Raw genomic sequence first — 22,707 nt, forward strand, 5'->3', positions numbered from 1 at the left:
GTCTGGGACGCGGCCACGGGCACGCTGCAGCAGACGCTCGAGGGCCATTCTTTCTCTGTCAGCGCTGTCGCGTTTTGGACTGAACTTTCTTGCGCACAAAATATTCCGCCTCTTCTATCAGTACAGAGTGAATGGCTCGCTGTAAAGGAAGTACCTGTCCTTCGTCTCCCACACGAATATAGATCCAATGTCGTGGCTGTGTACAACAACATTATCGCCCTTGGATGTCGGTCGGGATATGTTCTAATAGCCAAGTTCGATCTTTAAGATAACGCTCAACCATCAGCCCCACCCACCTCCATAGTATCTTAGTTTCTTTTTATACTCTATCCTAGGCTTGAGTACCTGATTAATAAAGGCTTAGAAATCGCGACTGATTGAGTAGCGGGAATCTTGTAGAATCTTCTTTGTACCTCAAATGTGGCTATATCTCACGGGCCCTAGCTGGCTTAGCTAGTCTTACATAAGAGAGATTGTGGAGGACGCTCGTAGAGCGTGCGTAAAGCTTGAACAATGCTGTCATCGCCACATCTCTGCGAGATCCATGCCACGTGATACGCCACATACTTTAGGCTCTGCGGATCGGCCCAACGTGGTTCCGAACAACGCCTTTCACCACGCCGCTCCTTCGCTCCTTCTCCTACTTTGTAAGTTACAGGGAATTCGGCATCGCCCAGGAAAAGTTAGACTGCAGGTCGGGCGGGTCAAGGCGGCAGGCGGAGGTGGGTTCCTTAAGGGCGACTAAATGGGGGTCTAGGTTCTGTACACAGGGAAATCGCGCGGTTCTGCACACTGGGAAATCGCGCGGTTCTGCACGCAGGGAATTCTACGTTGCCGAAAGAAGTTAGACTTCAGACAAAGAAACAGCCACAGCTGGCAGCCCCAGACTAGACAAAGAAGACTTCCTAAGTTAGATTGCACTGCCATTACCATACAATACATGCGTAATTGTTTCGCGCTAACCGAGATTGTTTAGCATTTTGATTAGATGTACTAACCTGCGTAGCGAACTTTCGCACCACATTATGTATATTGTTGATAATGACTGCCCAGCATTGTAGTATAACTGTGAGACTCGGGCTAGACCCTTTTATAACTTTCAAGAGCGGTGAGAGATTGATGGTGGTGCTGTAGCGACGAAATGCTGTTGCACCATGAAAGAGCTCTTTGCGAAAATCTGGCGATAACACAGCCTCACCCGTGTAATTTTTGGATAGGAGTGATCGCAAATGTTTGGGAATGGCTACAGCGCAAAGTCCATATGGAATTATAAAAATATTAATGTGTGTACAGATTCTATGTTGCTCTGAAGTCAAAGTGCTTTGGTTTTGGCCCGGCACACAGGGAGGCCCGGCACGCAGGGGGGGAGGTTACTAGTTTAAGTGTTATACCACTCCAATGTGCACACCCTCCGACCCCTGCCGCTCACGTGACCATACGCCGCTGTGGCTGAGTTTGGCTCAGGCTCGGCTCAGCTTTGGCTTAGGTCTCCTCAGGTCTGCTCACCTTCGCTCACTCGCTGCCTCGCAGTCTCAGAAGACCCAACAGAAATTGTCAAGTTGTAGCGAGGGGCCTCAAATTTGTCCCAGATCGCGAATCAGCGCCCCATAGTGTTTTGTAGCCTCGGGGGCTCAGGCTCCTTTTCAGAGAGGATTCTCTGCCCCTGTCCTTGTTGGCACAGAGTGTGCCATCCTACAAAAATGGTTGACCTCCTTCTCACCTTCTTGTTTCTTCTCTCATCTCTCCCGTTTCGGTTTTTCGCAGAGTCGGAACCCTATACAGTATGTCGTTTAGAGATGAAAGGGGAAGAGTAGGCTCGAATCGAGGTTGTTCGTACGGATACATGGAATTGAGCTGGACCCATGCAAACTTGACCTCCGTCTCCTCCTGTTTTTCCCTGCTTACTACCTGAGTGAAAGGTCCCAGCTCCAGATATTCCTCCTCGTAGAAACTATGGTCGCCTGACTTCTCTAGCCTTCTCGCCAAGTCGGAAAGAAGGCTGGTAGCTGAAAGAATTGATGTATTTGGTTCCGGTTCTGGGGGTTGAGCTCGTGGCATGATTAACGTATCTTGCATTAACTGGGATGGAACTAAAGGGTGGATAACAGGCAAGACGATCGAGAGGCATCGAAGAAGGGACCGCTCGACTGGGAAAGCACGATACACAAAATAGTCAAAGGTAGGAGACAGCCAGTCCGTTTTATATGTTTTGCGTACCAGTATCGGAGTGGCGTTTGTGCCATCCAGTGACTTGGCGCCGGGATCAAGCCATGTTGTCAGCCATTATATGTAAGTAGTGACAATGAGGTGAGCGACATGACTTCGAACATATGTCAACTATGTCCATTAACTCGACTTCTCCGTCCCGTTGCTCCTTCTCAGTCCACCGATCTCAACAACTAAGATCAATCTACATACAACAGTCGAAATAACATAGCGCCACAAAATAAAATTCATCACATCCCACACAGATACCAGCTGGAGCGAAGAGAAAATAATAATGCCGAAAATAATGTGCACGAACCCAAGACATCCTGCTATCACATTACCCAACACGGCGAAGAACGGGACCTTCGCATCTACATCATACTCTTCCACCTCCTGCTCCGCACACAGCGTCACCTCTCTCTGCACAGTCCCCCATAACCACCTTGCAAACAACTTCGGCCCTCCCCTAGCTGCGTTTGAATTATCACTCCTCTGCTGGACTAGCCCCCGCCCAACCCCATCAGACCGCTGCCTCGCCGCACTGCGCTGCGCAAGCGCGAAACTCACGGCCGCCACTACGTGCACCACGCTCGCGAGCGTGGTCCACAGCAGCGGCCCAAACGTCGTCGTGCAGCCCCACGACAGGATACTGTTGCGGCCCAGCTCGACCGACGTGGTCACAACATTCGCCGCCGCGCCAGCCGCCAGCAGGTACTGCACGGCACTCAGCGGACGCGCCATCCACGCCCATCGCGCGCTCACGTGCACCACCAGCAGAATGCCCCGCGTGCTACTACCAGCAGAACTCCCGAGCACGCGCACCGGGTCGCTGTGCTCGAACAAGCGCGTTGGCCAGACAGCGGGCGCGCCGAGGCTGATTAGAAACGCGAGCAGCGGCCGGTGGGCAGAGAGGAGGGAGATGTCGGCGACGCTGGGGCCGATGGTGGAGAGGAGCGTGGGCATGAGGCCGAGGATGACTATGGCGGAGTTGAGGTTGGCCATGATGTCGGCGGTGAGGTTGTCGAGAATGCATTTCTCGTGCGTGTAGCAAATGGCGAGCAGTTGGTGGGCGAGGGTAGAGTCAGCCGGTGCAGTGAAGGCAGCGTGGTAGTCGTGCAGACTTGCGTTGCAGACGCCGGTAGAGATATTGAGCAGTCCCTGGGCATTCTTCTTGTAGAAAGTTGTATATTGTGGGACCGCGGGCTTGGGGAACCCAGATGCGATGTAGTATGCGTGGGTTCTTGAGAAAAGGCAGAGGGAGAAAAGTGCAAGGAGGATGAGGGGATATCGCATCTTTAGTGCTATTCAGGGTTCCCGGCTACTATTTGGAGATACTCAAGATTCTTATTGGATGGCTGAGAACTTTGAAAATAAGAGGGGTGGCTGGGGCACTTGTACTTTAAGAAGTTTCCCTTTTGGCCCCCACCCATTGCAGAGGGGCAATTTAAGTTGCATGGTTTGTGGCTGCTTTCAGAATGGCTTGTATCTTACCTTGCTCTTTTCAAATCTCAGCCTTGTTAGTACAAGCCTACATAGGCCTTCCGAAGCAAAGTGAGGACCTCAATCTCAACCCTCCCTGTCGAATTTGTCGTGTGCAAGACACTTGGCAAAGCTTGGCACTTCTCCTGTGCGCCCCCACTTTCTGCAGCAAAGTTACTCCACCAAACCTAAATATTTTAGGGTACTCGGACCCCGTCGGGTTCTTTCAGAATAATCTGTCGATTAGCCCGTACGTAGTAAGATTATTCTGAAAGAACCTGACGGGGCCCGAGTAGCTGTTGGAAAGACGTAAACGGTGTTTAGAAGTCCTGAATGTGAGAGAAAATTAAGATCATATTGTAAACTGCAAAGCATGGTATAATATAGTGAGAAAGTTTTAATTCTGACAAAAATTAACTCCGCTTCATTACGACGTCCGTAAGTTCCCTCTATAAACGCCAAGCCCACCTCTCTAAGCATGATATCTCCCCTCTACTCCTATATCGTAAAACATCTACAACGCCAGTACAGCCCCCAACATCCCAAACACTCCCACCGCAGTCACCGGCACCCTCGTCGGAACCGCAAAACCCGAAGACGTCGACGTCGAGCTCGCCGCAGCCACCGACGCGGACAAGCTACTCAGCACACTACTCAACGACGCCGATGCTGATGCCGCAACCAAAGACGCACTAGAGAGAGCTGATGAGGCTACCGAAGATGCACTCGAGAGTCCCGATGACAGCGCTGAAGAAGCAGCCTAGACACGAATGAGCACTCCATTCCTAAGCTTCAATAGAACAGTTAGAAAATCAAGGTATCTATCTACTTACACTTTCAGCACTCTTCACAGCCCCCGTCGCCGAACTCGCCGATGTCGCTCCCCCAGTAATCGTCGTAATCGTCTCCCCGCCCTTCACCGTCGTAACAACCACCCTCGGCGCTCCCGGCACCCCCGTGCTCGCCTGCCCCCGCAGCTGCGAAATCGCGCTCTCCAGCGCATCAACATTACTCGCATACTGCGTCGGCAGCGCCGCGAACCACGCCGGGGTCGCGGACGCCGTGAACGCCGCCTCGACGACGCTGGCCGGGTCGCCCGTAACACTCGCCGCCGACGCGGCGGACGCGATGGCGGATTGCACGGACGCGGGCAGGTAGAGGGAGATGAGCTGGGCGGCGGCGGAGGAGAATTCGGCGGCGGGCGCGGTGATGGCTTGGCGGGGTTGGAGGGCGGTGGAAGGGGTGGTGAGGGTGAGGGCGAGGAGGGTGGTTTTTCTTAGGGGGAGATGCATTGTGGTCTGGTGTATGCTGGTTGATAGAGGAAGAAGGAGATATCAGAGATATTTGAGTGGGTATGAGGTATAGTATGAAAGTTAAGTCGTGAGATTCGTTAGTGGGTCGGCGATAGGACGGGAGGATGGTAATACAGCGAGCGGGCTATCGACTAGAAGAATAGTTTGACCAGCCATTTCTTTGCATCGAACGAGGTGGTGAGGAGAGTAGAAATCAGGGGTGGCTAGAACGCGGTGGCTGGAAAAAATGTGGCTGGGATATCGCGCTAGTCCCAATCCGGGCACCACCCTCAACTTCAACCATCTCAACTTACTCACAACAAGAATAGAACCTTCTCATTGACTTTCCTACTGCTTCATCAGCGAAAGAATATTCCAACCCTCGTTCCTCGAGGAACTGATCGCTCCACACGCCCAAAACAGCCATATCATTCAGTCTTGAATATTCTCGTCACCCGCCCTACCGCTCATCAACATCCCCGCAAACCCACTCGCCACAATTGAAATCGCAGCGATGAGGTTGATGATATGCCCGACCCAAATTCCGGTCTCAGAAGAGCTCCGTACGGAGTGTTCCAACCCCATAAACCCCCCGCAAAACCCACCCAGCGCACCGACCGAACTGAGGAACCCCGCCACTAGAGCCCGATCGCGGGGTGATTTCGCGTGATTGACACCGCAGACTAACAGTGCCGGCAGAGCAGGCAGTATACCAATGGCGAGGAGGATGACGGCGACGTACTGAAAGGCCGGCGTAGTCCCCCAAAGGAGGTTGGAGGCGCCGAAAATAGAGATAGTGGCCAAAATTGCGCAGATGTGGCCAGTGAGCAGAGGGTCTTTGCGGGCGCAGAGCACAGTGAAGATGATGCCGGTGATAGAGGAGACTGCGAGGGGTACCTAGAAGGGTAAGCTAAGCTGATTTGGCGAGGAAGGGTGGATGTACTGCTGAGATGATTTGGGCTCTTGTGCCCGTGTGGCCCATCTGAGCTACAATCTGTGGCGTGAAGGTGGGTATGCTTTGGAGGATGCTATTGACATGAAACAGTGCCGAAGCGCAGAGAGCCGTATGTTTATTTGCCAAGCATCGCAAACTGAATGGCGTGTCTTGATGCCGTGAAGAGTCCCTCAAGGTGTTGTCCGCATCGTCAAAGGCGCCGGAACAGCACAGCGTTTTCCAAAGGCTGGCACGAGGTATGCTCGGAGACATGGGAATCAGGAACATAGCGGCATAGCCGAGAATTGCTACAAAGTACCCCTCGAGGGCGTAGACATTGGAAATTCTGCTCGGAATGTTAGTCGACTGCTAGATGCTTTGAAACTGTCACGATTTCTATTCGGATTTGACAGGGAAATGACGCCGCCTAAGGTGCCCCAACCTGATAATCAAGTCGTCAAAGCCTTCGAAGACCAGCTCCGATCTCGCGTTAACGGAAATCTCATCTCGGCTGAAATATTCTGGGCTTCCTGAGGCACCTCAAGCGGCGGCGAACGGGTGAACTGTAGTCATGGTATGATACTCACAGGACGTGTTGTGTGATACTCCCATTCCATCGAGATACGCGCCTAGCAGATTAACATTCTAGCTTTGGAAGTAATGTCTAGGATCCTCGACTCACTCCAAGGAGTCCCCGAAAATACCACTTAATGTGCCAAAGAAAGTGCCCACGAAAACGCACAGCCCGAATCGGACGTAAAGCTCGGGTTTTGAATAGAAACGGCCAAGGAAAATAAAAATTCCAGGTAGAGCTTGGCCCCCACATAGGCCCAAAAGGAACCGCAGAGTGCGTAGCGAATGTAGGCTCTCAGCGAATGCGGTCGCAAAGATAATCAAGCCGGCAGAACCGAAGACGAGTGAGACTGGACGGTGTCAGCCGGGGTCGGTCAGGTCATTCTCACATGTGATCTTACACCAGGCACGGGTGTCTAAGACAGACTCCAAGCATAGAGAGGATGGGATTCCGATGAGGATATAAGCAATATAGAACATTAACCACTGCATCATGACTTCGTGTTGCGATATGTGGAGGTCTTGGCCGATGCGATGAATCCAGGGGTTGCTTCAAAGGGTTAGAAGATGTCTTTGCGGGCTGCCGGGCATCATCAACGACACTTACACAATGTTGCCACTAGGGAAACAAGATGTCAGCCACGTTGCAATATGCGACACAATTGAAGAAGAACATACCATGAGAGGTAAAATAGAGCGAACAGCAGCACCAAGAACGGCATGATGCGTAAATCGAACCTCCGTTTAAGGGCTGCTGCACGCACAGCTGGAGCTTCGAGGACAGTCTGACGGCGGGGCGTAGCTGGAAAAGCAGGGATGGACGGGGCCTGATATTGAGAGGTGGTTATAAACGTTTGAAGTTCGAGTCCGTCAATTTCGCCAGTTGAAATAGCCGTACTGGCTTTCTCCAATTCGAAACCGAAAGAACCAAGTCTTGGGGGAGGCGCTGAAGCCTGAATGCTGGTCCCACAGAAGCGCGTTTGTGGAAATTCCACCACAGTGCTAGCTTGGGACATAGTCCGAGGCCTTTGAAGTTGAAATCCATCACGATCTAGCTTTGATTCTGGGGGACTGGTCGAATCGATGACGCTCTCCCACTCGGAATCGCGGCTCTCAGACATGTTTAGGGCGACGCTGAGAATCTTAACGCGGTAACAATGATGAAGCGAAAGGCGTAAGATACGGGCTCTGTGGAGATGGATGCTGGTGAAGAAGCCTGAATCTTCACAAAGTTAAAAAGCTTTTGACATAGGGTAGCGGCTGTCAAGGGAGGAATCTGAACGCAACAATGGCGGCAGAAGCAAGAGCTGACTGGCGTGATTCGCAAGTGCAATCAAAAGCCTCTCCTTGAGGAAGGCGATATTGAGGGTGAAACATCTTCCAAAATTATGAACAGTGCAAAGAGTGCTAGAGTTACCTCATAAGTCTGCGGCACCAGTTGAGGCCTTGGAGTACCTTTGGCGGGTAGCGCATCTCCAGAATCTAGATTCGTAGTCGTGAAGTCGAGCGTCCTAGTTTGCCACTCCACCCAAGTTCGTAATTCGTAATAGCCATATCATGATAACTCCATCCCAATGCAGCTGCCGGAGTGCCTTCAGGCCTTTCTCCAACCTGGACATATTCGTCCACAGACAACGAAGTTCCCAGCCCCAGTCTTGATCCAGCAAAAACCAATAGCACCATCTCTTATTTCACCATCCCCTCCGAGCACCTATCGGTTTCTGCCACTGTCCATCGGCCTGGTATCTCGCGTACTCCACCTTCGCCTTCCCGTACTCCGCGGTCCAGACTTCCGCCCATTCTTGCAGGTCTTCCACAACGCCTTCTATTCCTCGCATCCACACGTACGCACCCGCCACCACTATCGCGCTCCAGAATATTACCCGTGTTGCTAGGCTTATCCAAAAGCGTACCAGTGCCCATACCCAGCTGACGAGAATGTACAAGAGTACGATGATGACGAGGGTAACCGCGAGTTGGTTGAGGTCCGTGGGAGGTGAGACAGTGTTGCTGAAGGATTGGATTTTGGCGGGGATAGAAGAGAGGGTTTGGAGATAGGAAGGCGAGTTGCGCATGAGGTAGAAGAGAGAGTCTGGTGGTCGTTAGTGAGGTGTTGCGTGGAGAGGTGTGGTGGAGTGGGGCGCGTACCTTGTATGAAGTCCATAGCTGCGGTGAGGTTGATGGGACTGTGATTAGATAAAGACAGTTTATTTGGCAGTGGGTTATTCTGCTGACGAGGGCTACAGTGGTGTGGTGGTCGGAGAGAGGTTGTGGCGGCTTAGTGACGTTGTTCAAAGGTCGCGTCTTTAAAGATCAAAGGTTCCCCGGTCTTGGCACAACCCAAGACCATCATGTGAAAGTCGTAATGGCTGCCCTGCAACACAAAGCGTAGGACACGAGTCTGTAGACACGTGCTTGTCACTGCTTGTAGTGGTTTCAAACTGTGTTTAGAAGACTAGGTGAAACGTAAGTAAGCATTTCACCTTAACCAGCCATTCAGACCAACAACATCGCGCGAGTGTCAGTAGACAAATGTGTCACACAGAAGACCAATTGTTTGTATTTTTCAATTCCATTCCATTTCTTCCGGGTGATGCAAACCACCAATCTTTATACTGCCAGAGTGTCCCCCGCCCAAAGCAGAAATCGACGACGAAGCCTACAGCTTCCCGACTAAAGAAGAGAAGAGTAACCGGTACAAAAGAGACAACGACCGATGCGGTGTGGCATGTTGCATCCTATGAATGCAGAGTTCCTCCAGGTATCAAGAATCCTCGAATAACGCCAATTTCCCATAGACTCATAGACTGAATATATGCAAAGAAATAGAAGGGGGACATGTTTCATGTTGTTACATTCGAAAAGGAGATTGAAGATCACTGCTTCGACTCGGCCACTGCGTCGTGCGGTCAAACGTGTAGACGAATTCGTCTGAAATGGTGGGTGGACATGATCGGTTTCATGTCTCGGAATGCTGTCGAGCTCGAGTGTAAATCCGCCTCTCGGATTGGCCCGAGAAGCGCTCGCTCTCCCGCGGAGACGTGTGGAAGCCAAAGTCGAACGTCGATGCCTCTGATACTGAGGGGTAGTGGACATGACCTTGGTGCTGTCGGGAAGATTTTGGATGAGGTAGATATGACGAGGACTCTTCATCAGCCTCTGACAGAGTGGGAGAGAAGGGTGTAGGTGGCCGATCCTGGAGCGACGTCACGCTGGACTTTCGGCGCGCATGGTCGGGCATCCGGATCGGGCTGGTTGGAGTGATTGAATGAGGGGGCGTCCGAGGAGGTGTACCAGGCATGTCGTATGCGACCTCTTTCTCGAAGATGTTGGGCGTCGACTTGGCGCGCACAACGGCTGGCTTTGACGGCAAGATGCCATACTTCTCCGGCCGTTGGGTGTACTTGCTGGGCCGTCTCCAGGATTCGAACTCGGCGTCGTCCAGGGGAGTGACTGCGCGCAGGGAGAAGATTCGCGTCCTCCTCTTGGATCTCTTGCGGCAGAACATGAGCAACACGGCCCCTAGTGCCAGCACAAGAGCACCCAGGACCGAGCCTAGGATGATGTAGATGTGGTTCTCCTCCATCGCCATGGTTGGTAGAGGAGGAGAGAGAAGCAATTGAAGAGTGAGTGAAGGTGGGAAGGCTGAAGGGTGAAGCTCCTTGCAGGCGATGTGTAGGGCTCAAGATGAATGGAGCATGAAAGATCGACAGCGACTGCAGACTGCACAGCTGCTGCACGCCGAGGATGCTAAAGTGGAAGGACTGGGCTCTATTGGGAGCGTGGTGACGGGTGGCGTCGTCTTGGGCCCGGACAGGCAGGAGGGGAGCTCTGATCAAAGAAGCTTAAGTGGCAGATACGAAGATTGGATCGGGCCACAGGCCAGACGGAGAAATGTGCAGGAGAAGAGGCGAGGTGCGTCGGCTCAGGTTCGAGACGGTACTGAGCCGGCAGGGACAGGAAAAAAGCAATCAAGAGGGGGGAGCAATTGAAGTCGTTGGTGGGCCCCGCAGCATCATTCACCTGGGGGAGGACATGGCGGCAGCCGCGAGATGGAGTCGACGAGCAGAAGCAGGCGCCGGGGATGATATGGGGTCGTCGAGGGGAGTCCAGGCTCAGCGGACGAGGTCATGCGCAGGCAGGTGGTTGCACGAGGCGTGCATACGGGCGGTTTGGCGGGAGGAGACGAGAATAAAAGAAACACGCTCTGACAATCGCTGTGCGCACAGGAGTGAGGGCAGCCAGACGGGTATTAACAAGCAGTGCTAAGATAAGCTTGCGCAGGAACGGCAGCGGCGCACACCCTCTGGGCAGGCCTGCCAGCACATCGGGCCTGGGACGGCGCAGTGGAGCAGCACGAGGCTGAAATATCGGTGAAGGGCCGCCACCACCGCTTCTGTACCGCTTCTGTACCGCTGCCTGGCTGCCACACCCACAAGACACCCCCCGCAGCGCCAGGCGCACCCAAACAGCGCCAGGGCGGCCGTTTGACGCCAGGGCTTGCCGTGATAGGACTGTGCGCCGCGCTGCCGTTGCTCGCCTGCCCGCGGATCCAGCGCCGTCGAGCGTCGTCCTGGGCGGCTGGCCAGATGCCGGCGACGCCTGGTGCGCGACGAGGAGCCTGCTTGCTGCGGGCCGGCCAAAGTCAAGAGAGGGAGGTCGACGGTCATGCAGATGGTGGCGCATGCTGGAGGAGGACCGCGTTTCAAAACTCCATGCCGCGCCGTCAGCGAGCAGAGCGGTTGGACGACTGCGAGGCCGCGGCGGGCTGACAGAGATGTGCTGGTCAATTGCTTCAGTGAAGCCTCGCCGTACACGGGCTGTGAATGGGCTGCAGCCCCTGACGGGCCTGAGGGCGTGACAGAGTGATGTCGGCTCGACCTGTTCAACGTCCATCTCGACGGGTGATGTTGGTGCTTGCCCCTGACCCAGCGCGGAACAAGCCCTCGCCCTTGCATCCAGCCGAGCACCTATCACACTGCTTCAGGAACACAGCCGACGACTGCCAAAACCTGTCTCTGCAATTGACTTTTGGTATAGCCCAGACTACTCCATAGCCGTGTAGTACCTACATAACGCACCATTACAGCGTGCCAGCCCGCCGGCGCACACTGCGGCGCGACCAGTGTCCCAACTGCTCCCCTCACCACCACGTCCCTCTCTCTTCAAACCAGCGCCACTGCTTCCGGACACTGCGCCGAACGGCATCTTCCCTCGCCCCTGTGCCTCGAGTTGCTTTTCTCTGCAGGTCCCGAGCAGTTGCCGGTGGCTGCGGGGCCGCACTCGCTGCTCCGGGGAAGAAACGTGATGGCGTCTGCACATCATGGCCAGTTTTCACCCGAGTCAGACGGTGGAGGCCCTCGTGGACGCGGGCCTCATTACCGCGCGACGATCGCCTAAACCGTCCCGTCCCGCAGATGTTGAAAGACTGGGGGTGAAACTGGTGATCCAGCATCTCCTGTCGTCGCCATCGAAATCCTTCGGCAGCAACGCTCGTCGCAGCAGGCCGTGCGAGTAAGGTCTGGCTGGCTTCGTCAGATCGCCGCCGCGCTGCCACGGCCGATTAGTCCTGGGCATGCTGAGCCAATCTCGAAACGCAGCCGGCGCGCCCGCTGCCCAGAGCACTACCGTCGCGCTCGAAACGGCGACGCCACAAGCGAAGCGTGGTGGTGTCGTGGACACGCTGAGAGCCCGTGGAGCTAGTATTTTGTGATCACCAAGATCCGGCAGTCGAATTGCTGGAACCAAGCGTGGGTCCTGTTGCACAGCACCGGAGCCTCCCGCACAGCAATCAGAATATGCACCAACAGAATCAGACCACAGTTGATGCCGGCCAATCGCCGTCCAGAAACGCCCATCTTCACCAAGAATGCTGACCGGGAGCGGCGCAAATGCCACCAGCCAGGCCTCTGCTAGCTTGGCTGAACTGCAAAGCTCTTCGCGGCAGCATCGTGACCGGACCTCAGCTGCCTCCTAGTGCCAGGCCGCCTGACAGCAGCCTTAATGTTGGAGGGTCGTCTCGCGATCTGAGTGGTATCGCAGACCGGATATTGAGCCAATAGTGACATCCCTATCGCCTTGTGGTCGCCCTCACACATGTCGGATGCCTATCTCTCGGCCTCGTCAGCATCCATCATCCCGTTGAAGCAGTCAAATCTGACCTCAGCTTGAACGCCGGTCCGAACTGCTTGGTGAGCAGGATCAGAGGTATGTATGGGCAAATAGGTACACCCCTGAGCTTAAAACGGTTCTGAAGAGCCGGTGGTATGTACTGGAATCCTCATAGTATTAGCGGCTCCGGCGGCGTGAGACGTTTGGAACCCTACGAAACAGCTGGAGGATGCGATCCAGGAACCGACTTCTGCCGCCGGGAATTATATCGTCACACTCAATCTGGAGCGAACGCCGTCCGTGCCCACCCACCATCTGTGACATCCCTTAATTCGGAACTTATACCTCGGAACCTAGATCATATAACCCACACGATATCCACACAAAGCTATCTTCATCAGACATTACGAGGCCAAATTTCTGAAATCCTGTTTATCTGATCCGCAACAGAAACCTTCATTTTATCTCCAAGCGAGGGCAGTCACCTGCCCCAAATACACTTTGAATGGATTCGATTGAGTTCCCGCCGGCAAGTCCCACATGCAACCAACACCACGAACCCCCCGCCCCCCCCCCTCCAAGCGAGCAATGCCGTGGACCAAAAAGCCATCGCGAGTGGCAAACTGGACCGACCCTCTCGCCAAATTCTATTGTAGCTCAAAGGTCGCTCCTGCAGGTGGTCCCCATTAGGCTCAGCGCAATGACATGCTTTTAACGGCTTGACGCCATCGGCACCCAGAATGCACCAAGAAAGGCACGCGCCAGGGACCCGCTAACTAGCTTCTAAGCTTTATCAGAAGTGGATGTTGGTGGCGGCAGTTTATCGATACAGGATAGGCTTATCTATCGCCTCTCCAGAACCCGCAAGCGCTGCGTGGCTTTGACGGCGCCCGGGGCTCGGCAGCGCATTTGACAACGCCGTCTGCACGGCCACGGGGCTGCTTTATCGATACACTAATTAGGGGAGCAGGAGAGCTAACTGTCAGATGCAGCCAACATGCACCCAGAGAGGCCAGTTGAGGCTTTTGATGCAAGCCATGAGGCGGTCAGTTACACATATATTTGCATAAGAGGTGGGAGAAAAAGCAATTAGAGAGGTATATGTAGCCGTGTCGCCACTAAAAGAAAAAGCGCCCCCGGCCTCGGGGATGCCAAGTGTTGAAGTGTAAAAATCTCTTTCATTCATTGTAGTTTTCTCAATACCGGGCAAGTTCTCAATCTTCAATGCCTCGTTATAGGTTTTGTGTACTTGCTTAGAACCGTTTGAAGTGGCCAGTGAACTCGTTAGGCCACCTCAGACAGCGACATATATGTGTACACAAACGACGTGACGTCTCTCCAGGACTCTCAAAAGCGCACTGTAGCACTACCAGCAATGGCAGAACAGTATACACAGACCTATGAGGAGGCATCATAATGAAAGACTAGCAAAAAACAACGTACTCCTCCACCATTTCCCCCGCCCCACCGACCCCATCGCGAGCTCTGTCTTCTCTCTCAATCCATTACCTCCTCAATTACTCCGCACCCATCCTACAGCTCCCTTCAGCTCGCCATGTCAAACGACCCTCGCCGCACCCATCCCCCACCGTGCCTGTCCTCACCATGCCTTTCCCAACTAGCAATCGCCCCCGGCCCCCAAATTCCTCCTTAACCAGCCCATACTGCCTGAAATGTCGACAGCGTGATCATTACACGCCTGCTCTTGACTCTTCGGTTTTTTATGCAGGGCCGGATATTGATTCGGATCATGCTATTAGACACTTTAAGCTTGACTTCACCCGTCACATAATAATTCTGCCTGCCCGCAGTCGTCTGCCGCTTCTCGAAGTCCTTCGACACTCTTTGAGAAATCCGGCGGAGCAGGGAATATGCAATGTTTGACAAGCGTGATACCTCGTTATTATCATACCACAGATAACATAGCCCATGACTGTACGGGACACAGTCACACCAACACTGCTGAACTCCTTTTCCAAGGTTCTTTTACGCAAATCATTATCATACACCCCTCAGACCTCCTCCACAACCATCTTCCCCCCTCGCCGCACCCCCTCACACCAACTCAAACCTCGCCTTCCTCTTCCCCGTACTCTCCTCCGCCTCATCACTAATCCGCACCCTCACCTTCTGAAACAGCTCCACCCTCAGCTCCCTCGACCCCCTCGTCGTGAGCACATAGCTCTCCATATCAAACTCCGCCTCCGGCTCCGGCGTCGCCAGATCCCTCAGCTTAATCGTGCTTTCAATCCCAAACATGGGCACAAAAACCACAAACCCATTCGAAAACAGCTTCATCACGAACCCCTCCTCCTCAACCACGCGCCCCTTCAGCGCCTGCCCAACGTAGTACTCGACACTCGCGCGGCCCGCAAGCTGCGCGTTGCGGTGGCGCACGTTGATGTTCTTGCACACCGCTTCCAGCTTCGGCTTGCTGTGCAGGCTGGCATCCAGCTGCTCGTACTCGATCGCGGCCGCGAGCTGCCGGTGCGCCTCGAGGTCCGCGTAGCGCCGGATGGGGCTGGTGAAGTGCGTGTAGATTTCGCTGGCGAGGCCGTAGTGGCGGAACTCCGGGTAGGCCTGCGCGCCGGCGCAGAAGTACTCGGCGGCCGTCATGCAGCGCGTCGCGAGGATGCGCACGAGGGTGTTGAAGAAGGGCTCGCGGGGGTCGATGCACGTGTCGAGCGAGTCAGCGAGCGCTTTGGAGCTGTCGGTGCGCAGCTCCATGCCGCGTTTGACCTTGAGCTGGTTCGCGAGCTCTTCGAAGTTGGTTTTCGGGGGCGAGGCGTGCCGGCGGAGGAGGGCGGTTTGGGGGAATGCGGAGTAGTTCTTGTCGGCGACGCTGATGTTAGCGAGCAGCATGAATTCTTCTACGAGAGAGTTGGTGTCGAGCTGCTTCTTGGTTTGGATGTCGACGGGGTCGGATGTTTCCGACTCCGTCTGCACTTTCACTTCGGGGCTTGCGAGGTTGAGAGCACCGGCATCCATACGCTTCTGCTTCAGCTTTTTGGATAGCATCAGCAGCGTTCTCATGCCCTTGGTTAAGTCGTCTTGGTGTGACTTGTCGTCAATTCGCAATTGCGCTTGTTCGTAGCTGAATGCTTCTCGAGATCGAATGACCGATTTGGTGAACTCGGCTGAAACAATGTCCGCATCAGGCGTGATTTCCCATAGAACAGAGAAAGCATATCGTTCGACGTATGGTTTAATGGAACAAAGATCCGTCCCTAGAAGCATGGGCAACATGTCTATCCGTTTGTCAACGAGATAGACGGTGGTTCCTCTCATACTAGCCTCCTTGTCCATAGCATTGTTTGGCTTGACGAAATGCGACACATCAGCAATGTGGACGCCGACGTGGTAGTTTCCATTCGGCAGCGCTGTGGCATGAAGGGCATCGTCAATGTCAACGCAACCAGGTGGATCGATACTGCAGATGAGCAGATTTCGTAGATCCTTGCGACCTTTCCAGCCTGGGTCATCAAGATTTGCGGGAACTTTCCAGTCGTGACCTTCTGCTGGCAGGCAGTCAAGCACAGTCTTCGGGAACGGCCGGTATTGGATGTCGTATTCCAGTAGCAATGCCTCTGTTTCGGCTCCTTTTGACTCTAGCTCTCCTAAAGAGCGAACGAAGTGACCGACCGGATACCGTGAGTCCCTGTCCCAAGCGTCGATAGTCACAAGCACTCTCTTTCCGACCAATTCGCCAGCCTGCCGTGTTCGGATCCGTATCTTGGGAATCTTCTTGTCCATGGGAATGAGGAAGACTGTCTGCTGACTCCGGCTGGCTTTTGACGTAGATCGGATCGAGTCCTTGTCGATATGGCCGACGTATTGCCTCCAATTACGTTTGATAATCCCAACAACTCGAGCAGTCGGTTGCGGTCTCCCTTCGGTAGACTGACCATGAGCTCTCTTGACTTCTTCCTGGAGAGCTCGTCTCTCTCGCTCAGAGATCACGGTCTCCCCATCATCTTCGTCAGCATTGTCGTTCTTGTTGAGGGTTTCTTCCTCGATGATTGTGGTAGAGGGCGCCTTCCATTGATCTTTTGGAAGAATTTCCACGACGGCAATATCACCGGAAACAGCGCGATTGCTGTTTTCTCGGCCTAAGATTATGAGGGGCTTGTCGAAAGCTGGTACGTGAACAGAGCCCTCGAGATAATTATATGGCGAAACGTTGAACGTCCCCTGATGCATTGTGCCGGCTTTCACCCCTGTAATCATTTTTGACATCGAATAGTACTGCATGTAATTAGAAAGCAAGACTATGACCATCACATTTGACCACTTACTTCGGGGTAGATTAGCTCAACTTTTCCGGACTTGACTTCGCGTTGCTCCTTGCCTGCGCTGACCATGTCTAGTAGTTGCCCCGAGTTCTCCAGACCTGAGACATAGTCGGTCACTATTGATAATTTAGTATTGACCTCTGTGAGAAATATGGTTGACTGACATGTGAGTGCTGGAATCTTCTCTGCTTTCGATTTCCGCAGGTTCTCTCGATCGTCACTGATCATGACGACAGTGGGGCATCTGACAGACTTTCGTGCTCGCATCGCCTCTTGAAGATGTTCGCCATACCACTGGACAGCTCGTCGGACCGCTTTGTCATTGCGGTCGTTGATGCTCTCACCTCGGTCCCGTCCGACGTAAGTCTCCAGCCGAAATTCGTTGAAAAACACAAAAAAGCGCTTGTCTTCGTTCTTGGTCAGACTGATCAAGCGGTGATAGAGAGGTAGCGAGCGATTCTTGACCTCTTCAAGAACGGTTTGCAGCACAATCACGTCATGGAAAGCCGTTTCAACCTCAAAAAGGTCCATGCCAGTAAGGAAAGCATTCGTGTCAGGCACCAGATAGTGTCCATTCGGGAAGCTTTTTGTTCCAGCGGGCGTTTCTGACAGAACGAACGGGGCCACTGATGTTATTTAGTTGATGTGCTTGAAATACTTAAATATGCTATTACCTTTGTTATTGAAGTCTGTCGGCGCAGTTTTCAAGCATTGTGAGCACAGTCTTGAAGAGCATGGTATATCCTGTCGTAAATAGAGTTCTCTGACAATCTTTTGCACCTTGCCACTCCGCGTGGACCGCACATAGACCTTGCTTGAGAGGTTTGTGGACGGATCCGAGGCCGTGGACCTCTTGAGGCTGGTCATCTTGGCTGAATACAGCAAGCTACGCCTCTTTGTTTATTAGATCTTGCGTTGAGGGAGTGAGGAGTCTAACATGCAATTGTCGTGGTGTTCAGTCCGGGAGAATTTCACGTTCACGGTAAGCGCGCCAAGACCCAGTGCAAACACTGCAAACACCCTAGCTCGCTCCTGTGACGGCAGCTCAGCTCGAGCTCCCCCAGCAGCATCGCATATCGGGCCTCGAAGAAGCAAAGAGCTCGCCCGCATCCCCAACGCCGTGACAGCTCTCCTCGAAACCTAACCCAGACATCAGACTTCTCACCCTGCAACGCCATGTCGCTGGACCCGCCCACCTATATTCTCTCGCTCCAGAACAACATCCGGGCCAGGCCCATATCGTGGGAGGGCGCAGTGCGGGCCAAGACGATTACCGATGCAGACCTCAAGAAGATCAAGTCAATTGACAAGGTGCGGAAGGAGCAGCGGAAACAGACGATAGAGGGAGACATTGACAGTTTCTGCTCGCTGTTGCTGGGCAGTCCCGGCTCACCCAGCATCTTTGAAGCTGCTGCAAAGCGGCCAGATATCATCCAGTATATGCTAGTACTGACAGGCGATATAATTGACGGTATGTAGACATGTCCAAGGTCCACGTACACAATATGGGGCCGATCAGGGCTGATTTCTGGCCCTAGATATCCCAAGTTTTACTGCGACTCTTGCGAAGCACCCCGCGCCCTTCCAGCCTTTCCTACCTCTCCTCAAGGCCTCGACGAACCCAGAAGACGCACTACCGCTACTCACATCCGCCGTTCTCGCCAGCCTACTAGGCTATGCCCTCACGCTACCGTCGAAGGATAGCACGCAAATAGACGAAGCCCTGCCTAAACTTTATAGCTACCTCTCAGCACTCGCCAAGAGCTCCGATGCAGGCCTCCAAGACATCGCGGTCCAGGAATACTCAGCGGTCCTCCGCACCAAGAAGTCACGGGAGATCTTCTGGAAACAGAGGGAAGAAACTCTCAACCCGCTAGTCGACATTCTGCGTGCAGCGGCCGGGGCAGGGAAGGACACAGACTCTACGTTATGGAGCGGTGGAGCAAGCGTGCGAAGCGCCCCTGAAGGTGGTCTCGCTGGTGGAGTCGGCTTGCAGCTTCTATACCACGTCTTGCTTGTGATCTGGCAGCTCAGCTTCGAAGGAACTCTTGTCGGAGACGGATTACACGAGTACGTACCTCTGCCTCCTACCTCTACCTCCGTAATTGCACTAACGACCAACCCAGCGAACACGACATCATAATCCTTTACGTACAGCTCCTCCGCCTGTCCCCCAAAGAGAAAACTACCCGGCTACTCCTCTCAACCCTGAGGAATCTCCTCAGCTCCAACCAACGCAATCTGCTCCCCGCCGCCGTTCTCGCCCGCCTTCCTGCTCTCCTTACAAACATTCAAGGGCGCCACCTCAGCGACCCCGACGCCGTCGAAGACCTCAAGTCCCTCATCGATATGCTAGACGAATATACCAAGACGCAGACCACTTTCGACGAGTACGCCGCCGAACTGCACTCTGGCCACCTCCGCTGGAGCCCGCCACACCGCAACCCAACTTTCTGGGCAGAGAACGCACGCCGCATACTCGAAGAGAATAAGGGTGAGCTACCCCGCAAGCTCGCGGAGATCTTGTCAAAGGGATGGGAGAGCGACAAGCAGGTCCTCGCTATCGGGTGCAACGACGTTGCCTGTTTAGTCAAGGAAGTACCGGAGAAGCGGGCTATGCTTGAGAAGCTGGGGCTCAAGGACAGGGTCATGGAACTCATGCAGGAGGCGGACGAGACGGTGAGGTGGGAGAGTTTGAGAGCTGTGGGGGAGTGGCTGAGGTATAGTTTCGAGTCGAAGTAGCGCGAACATGTTGTGTTTGATGCAGGGAGTGGGGAATGATCGAGGTGAACGGATCTCGGTGTGTATATCTGTTGTCATTATGTGCTGTGCTTGGGTAGCATCTTTCCGAAGCGCTAGATGGTTATGACAGACTTATTGTGCATCCTTCATACAATGTCTAAAATGTAGCGAGAGATTGGTGCCCTTGCAGATAACCACCTGCTGACGAGACTACTCTTACCAATCGTTGGCTACTGTGACTCGGGATAAGTATCAAGAAGCAGTCTCTCACGGCTCACGCATCCTAGACCCCCCTCGCAACCAACTTTCCCCTCCCTCTCCTACCTTTAAAGAAACAAAACATTCACCCCTCATATTCCCCCTTTGCACCTCCGATATTCCCAGCCCCTTCTCTGACTCACCCCCCCACCGCCCCCTCCGCCCCCTGTCCCCATATGTCGTCTCACGTGCACCCTTACAGGCGGTGAATCTGCTACCCACTGCAAAAGAACCAAAAAAAGAAAAGCGCAAAAAGAGAAGACTTAGCTAGCTGAGCCCGGTTTCGATCCGGGGTTCTCTGGGTGCCATATCCACGGTGTAATATGAGCCCAGCGGAATTCCTCTTTCCCACTCAGCTTTCCTGATAATTGAGAGTCGCGGCGATTTAGGCAGGACATGTAGTTTGAGAGTAGGAGCCGGATTCGAAGAGCCTGAGGGGTAAGAGAGCAGGTAGAGGCAGGGAGCTGCGCGGGCCCGTGAGGCGTGTCAGGCGGTAGGCACACAATTCACCGGATAGATGCTGAAAAGAGGGGGGGGGGGCGTAACGATATGACTCACTCACTCACGCCCAGCTTCAGCCTTCGAACACGACGAACCGAAACTGAATTGTAGTGTAGGATGGGCAATTGACTTTCCACAGCTGGCTGGGGTATAGTATAGTTCTAACATCACTCGAGAATGCAAATCCGCCTTTCGGACCCAAGATGACAAACCAAAAAAAAAAAAAATGCATACCTCGATTCCCCCCTATCCCTAATCCCGATCCCCAAGAAACGCCAGAATAAACGCACAAAACCACGTACCCAGAACTTCTAGCTTCCTGACACGCGACTAGCAATGCCGAGCTTTCCCTTTTCCTCTTCGCTAATGCCGTAGCTTCGCTTGATCCGCTCTCAGCACGATAACCCCTAGACTTACAACCGCGGCCCCTCCGCCTCGTACAAATGTCCCGTGCGACTCAACACCGTCCCCAGCCCCCGATGCACCTCCGCCTGAAACGGCTCAAACGGGATCCGCTCGCCGTCTATGCTGATATACCCGTGCGCCTGATTTTTAGGGACGATCCGGTACGCCGACACTTTCGAGTAGTGGACGAGCGGCATACTGTAAAAGGCCCCGCTTTCCACTGCGAGGAGGGACTGCACCGCCGCTTTGCGGGGTATATCGCCCGCAATGCGCACGAGGTCCATGCATCCGTCGGAGGGTAGCGCGGCGGAGAAGAAATTCGCGTCCGGCGACATGTAGGCCATGTTGCCGGCGTAGAAGTTGCCCAGGTTGTCGTGGGGCACGAGCTGCCAGTCGGCGGGCAAGGAATCAGTGACAGTGCCGTACTTAAGCTGCGGGAGGCCCGCCGTGTGCGCGGGGATGGCGCGGGAGTCGTGCGTCGGGGGCGGCTTCTCCGACTCGGCCTTGTAGGCGTCGCGGATGGTGGTCTTGTCGTCGAGCTCGAGCTTCACCGCGATGTCGGCCGGGTAGAGCGTTTTGCCGAGCAGGCGCACGAGGAAGCCGTACGTGAAGCGCACGCTGCCGAGCCAGCGCAGGTGCTCGGTGGCGAGGTCGCTTTCGGCGACGATGCCGACGGCTTGCGAGAGGAAGGAGAGCGTGCGCCGGTCGCCTTGGGTGATGGAGATGAGGTCGAGGGGCGTGCGGAGGCCTTTGACGACGGCGAGCGCGGCCAGGCTGGGGCTGCCCGTGCCGTTGAGGTTCCAGCTCATGGCGTTGCCGGAGCCGCAGGGGAGGTTGACCACGGCGAGTTTGGTGAGTGCACGCGCGGCATCTTTCTTCTGTGCGAGCCCGTTGAAAACCTCGTGGGGCACGCCGTCGCCGGAGCAGCAGGCGATCACGTCGTAGGCGTCTGTGTCGAGGTCCCTGGCTATTTCGACGGCGTGGCCACTGTATTTTGTCCGTTCCACGTCGATTTCGCAGCGGGCGGCCGCGAGTATGGGCTCGATTTCTCGATTGTATAGCTTCTGGGCGGATCCCTGGCCACCGAAGGGATTGACTAGTAGTTTCAGGCGCTTCTGTCTTTGAGATACGCCGTACGCTCGGTCAAGCAGCCTCTCAATCCATGCGTCTACGAAAGCGCGATCGGTCTTCTCCATTGTGTAATTGATGTAGGCGACCCGGACAGTCTCCTTCGATACGGTGCGCGCATAGCGGATGGTGATGTCTGATTCCGACAGCTCCGCCCAAAGGATATTGAAGAAAGGTATGGACCGCGTGGTCTTGTTTTCTGTACGATTTAGGGATTAGTCGTCGTTCTCGGGCGGAAGCTGCTGGTCATGGATTCACGAACTGTTTGGGAGGAGGCCGCAGCAGTTGGTCGCGCTCTTGCTGTATCCAAAGTCCTCGTCTGTAGGCGGCCGTTAGTTCCTGGCATGCAGTGAGATTGCCAGGCTCCTACCAAGAACTATCAGCGAGTCGGTGCCCAGAGTGAGAGAGGCACTTCTGCCGACAGGGAGCGTTGCGCCCGCGGGGATGTCTCCGGGCTGGGGCGTCTGCGTGCCCGCCACCGACGGGTCCTTGAATGGGTCGCCGTCGCTGCCAGATTCAGAGGTCATGATGGTAGATTTGAAGCAATAGTCATTGTTGGGGGGAGGAAAAGAGCTTGGCCGCGGTACATCCGGAGCGGTTGGAGGGTCGTCGTCACGTCGGCAAGCTTGAGCAGGTGCCTGGCGGCCTAGGCAGGTTTGAGTAGCGAGCATCGGAGATCGCAGCACGAACAAAGCAATACACCCGAGTGCTGGAGGCCAGCCATGCATCACCTGGATATCCAAGGATCCATGGCGACCGCGGCTGTGCTGAGGATGTAACCCAA

At 54.4% G+C, this 22,707-nt stretch overlaps 8 protein-coding genes across 8 annotated transcripts; 1 reads left to right on the plus strand and 7 right to left on the minus strand.

The window, feature by feature from the left end:
- Nucleotides 1-2,238: 2,238 nt before the first annotated feature.
- BDZ99DRAFT_467066 (uncharacterized protein) lies at nt 2,239-3,548 on the minus strand. Its single transcript, XM_033720932.1, has one exon. It carries the CDS (start codon nt 3,499-3,501, stop codon nt 2,347-2,349), a length of 1,155 nt encoding a protein of 384 aa, XP_033571781.1. The 5' UTR covers nt 3,502-3,548; the 3' UTR covers nt 2,239-2,346.
- Nucleotides 3,549-4,201: 653 nt separating this feature from the next.
- BDZ99DRAFT_480839 (uncharacterized protein) lies at nt 4,202-4,979 on the minus strand (the record flags this gene model as incomplete). The annotated part of the gene is made up of 2 exons (XM_033722355.1): nt 4,202-4,447; nt 4,521-4,979. 2 exons carry the CDS (start codon nt 4,977-4,979, stop codon nt 4,202-4,204), a joined length of 705 nt encoding a protein of 234 aa, XP_033571782.1.
- A 432-nt stretch (nt 4,980-5,411) lies between these two features.
- Nucleotides 5,412-7,607, minus strand: BDZ99DRAFT_525170 (MFS general substrate transporter; the record flags this gene model as incomplete). The annotated part of the gene is made up of 7 exons (XM_033725977.1): nt 5,412-5,876; nt 5,923-6,259; nt 6,501-6,542; nt 6,596-6,836; nt 6,888-7,036; nt 7,094-7,105; nt 7,165-7,607. 7 exons carry the CDS (start codon nt 7,605-7,607, stop codon nt 5,412-5,414), a joined length of 1,689 nt encoding a protein of 562 aa, XP_033571783.1.
- An 84-nt stretch (nt 7,608-7,691) lies between these two features.
- BDZ99DRAFT_467069 (uncharacterized protein) lies at nt 7,692-8,757 on the minus strand. The gene is made up of 2 exons (XM_033720933.1): nt 8,635-8,757; nt 7,692-8,578 (listed from the first exon to the last, which is right to left on the minus strand). The coding sequence occupies exons 1-2, from the start codon at nt 8,648-8,650 to the stop codon at nt 8,178-8,180; spliced, it is 417 nt and encodes a 138-aa protein (XP_033571784.1). The 5' UTR covers nt 8,651-8,757; the 3' UTR covers nt 7,692-8,177.
- A 688-nt stretch (nt 8,758-9,445) lies between these two features.
- On the minus strand, nt 9,446-10,072 carry BDZ99DRAFT_397187 (uncharacterized protein; the record flags this gene model as incomplete). The annotated part of the gene is made up of 1 exon (XM_033716039.1): nt 9,446-10,072. The coding sequence occupies one exon, from the start codon at nt 10,070-10,072 to the stop codon at nt 9,446-9,448; it is 627 nt and encodes a 208-aa protein (XP_033571785.1).
- Nucleotides 10,073-14,327: 4,255 nt separating this feature from the next.
- Nucleotides 14,328-17,756, minus strand: BDZ99DRAFT_451268 (RNB-domain-containing protein; the record flags this gene model as incomplete). The annotated part of the gene is made up of 4 exons (XM_033718204.1): nt 14,328-16,842; nt 16,893-17,005; nt 17,054-17,515; nt 17,564-17,756. 4 exons carry the CDS (start codon nt 17,754-17,756, stop codon nt 14,653-14,655), a joined length of 2,958 nt encoding a protein of 985 aa, XP_033571786.1. The 3' UTR covers nt 14,328-14,652.
- Nucleotides 17,757-17,973: 217 nt separating this feature from the next.
- Nucleotides 17,974-19,897, plus strand: BDZ99DRAFT_424962 (vacuolar ATP synthase-like protein subunit H). The gene is made up of 3 exons (XM_033717076.1): nt 17,974-18,360; nt 18,428-18,959; nt 19,016-19,897. Exons 1-3 carry the CDS (start codon nt 18,066-18,068, stop codon nt 19,629-19,631), a joined length of 1,443 nt encoding a protein of 480 aa, XP_033571787.1. The 5' UTR covers nt 17,974-18,065; the 3' UTR covers nt 19,632-19,897.
- A 667-nt stretch (nt 19,898-20,564) lies between these two features.
- On the minus strand, nt 20,565-22,497 carry BDZ99DRAFT_451276 (sphingoid long chain base kinase-like protein). The gene is made up of 3 exons (XM_033718205.1): nt 22,294-22,497; nt 22,186-22,242; nt 20,565-22,122 (listed from the first exon to the last, which is right to left on the minus strand). The coding sequence occupies exons 1-3, from the start codon at nt 22,448-22,450 to the stop codon at nt 20,804-20,806; spliced, it is 1,533 nt and encodes a 510-aa protein (XP_033571788.1). The 5' UTR covers nt 22,451-22,497; the 3' UTR covers nt 20,565-20,803.
- Between the last annotated feature and the right edge of the window lie 210 nt (nt 22,498-22,707).

This window comes from Mytilinidion resinicola, assembly GCF_010093595.1.
Source record: "Mytilinidion resinicola strain CBS 304.34 unplaced genomic scaffold BDZ99scaffold_20, whole genome shotgun sequence".
Taxonomy (NCBI): Eukaryota; Fungi; Ascomycota; class Dothideomycetes; order Mytilinidiales; family Mytilinidiaceae; genus Mytilinidion; species Mytilinidion resinicola.

Bases quoted from the DNA above. Each gene is read 5' to 3' on its own strand.
- BDZ99DRAFT_467066 (XM_033720932.1), bottom strand. From the start codon at position 3,501: ATGCGATATCCCCTCATCCTCCTTGCACTTTTCTCCCTCTGCCTTTTC.
- BDZ99DRAFT_451276 (XM_033718205.1), bottom strand. From the start codon at position 22,450: ATGACCTCTGAATCTGGCAGCGACGGCGACCCATTCAAGGACCCGTCG. The intron at 22,243-22,293 runs GTAGGAGCCTGG...GGCCGCCTACAG, and splicing joins CGACTCGCTGATAGTTCTTG to ACGAGGACTTTGGATACAGC. The intron at 22,123-22,185 runs GTTCGTGAATCC...TAAATCGTACAG, and splicing joins CTGCGGCCTCCTCCCAAACA to AAAACAAGACCACGCGGTCC.
- BDZ99DRAFT_424962 (XM_033717076.1), top strand. From the start codon at position 18,066: ATGTCGCTGGACCCGCCCACCTATATTCTCTCGCTCCAGAACAACATC. The intron at 18,361-18,427 runs GTATGTAGACAT...TTCTGGCCCTAG, and splicing joins GACAGGCGATATAATTGACG to ATATCCCAAGTTTTACTGCG. The intron at 18,960-19,015 runs GTACGTACCTCT...CGACCAACCCAG, and splicing joins GTCGGAGACGGATTACACGA to CGAACACGACATCATAATCC.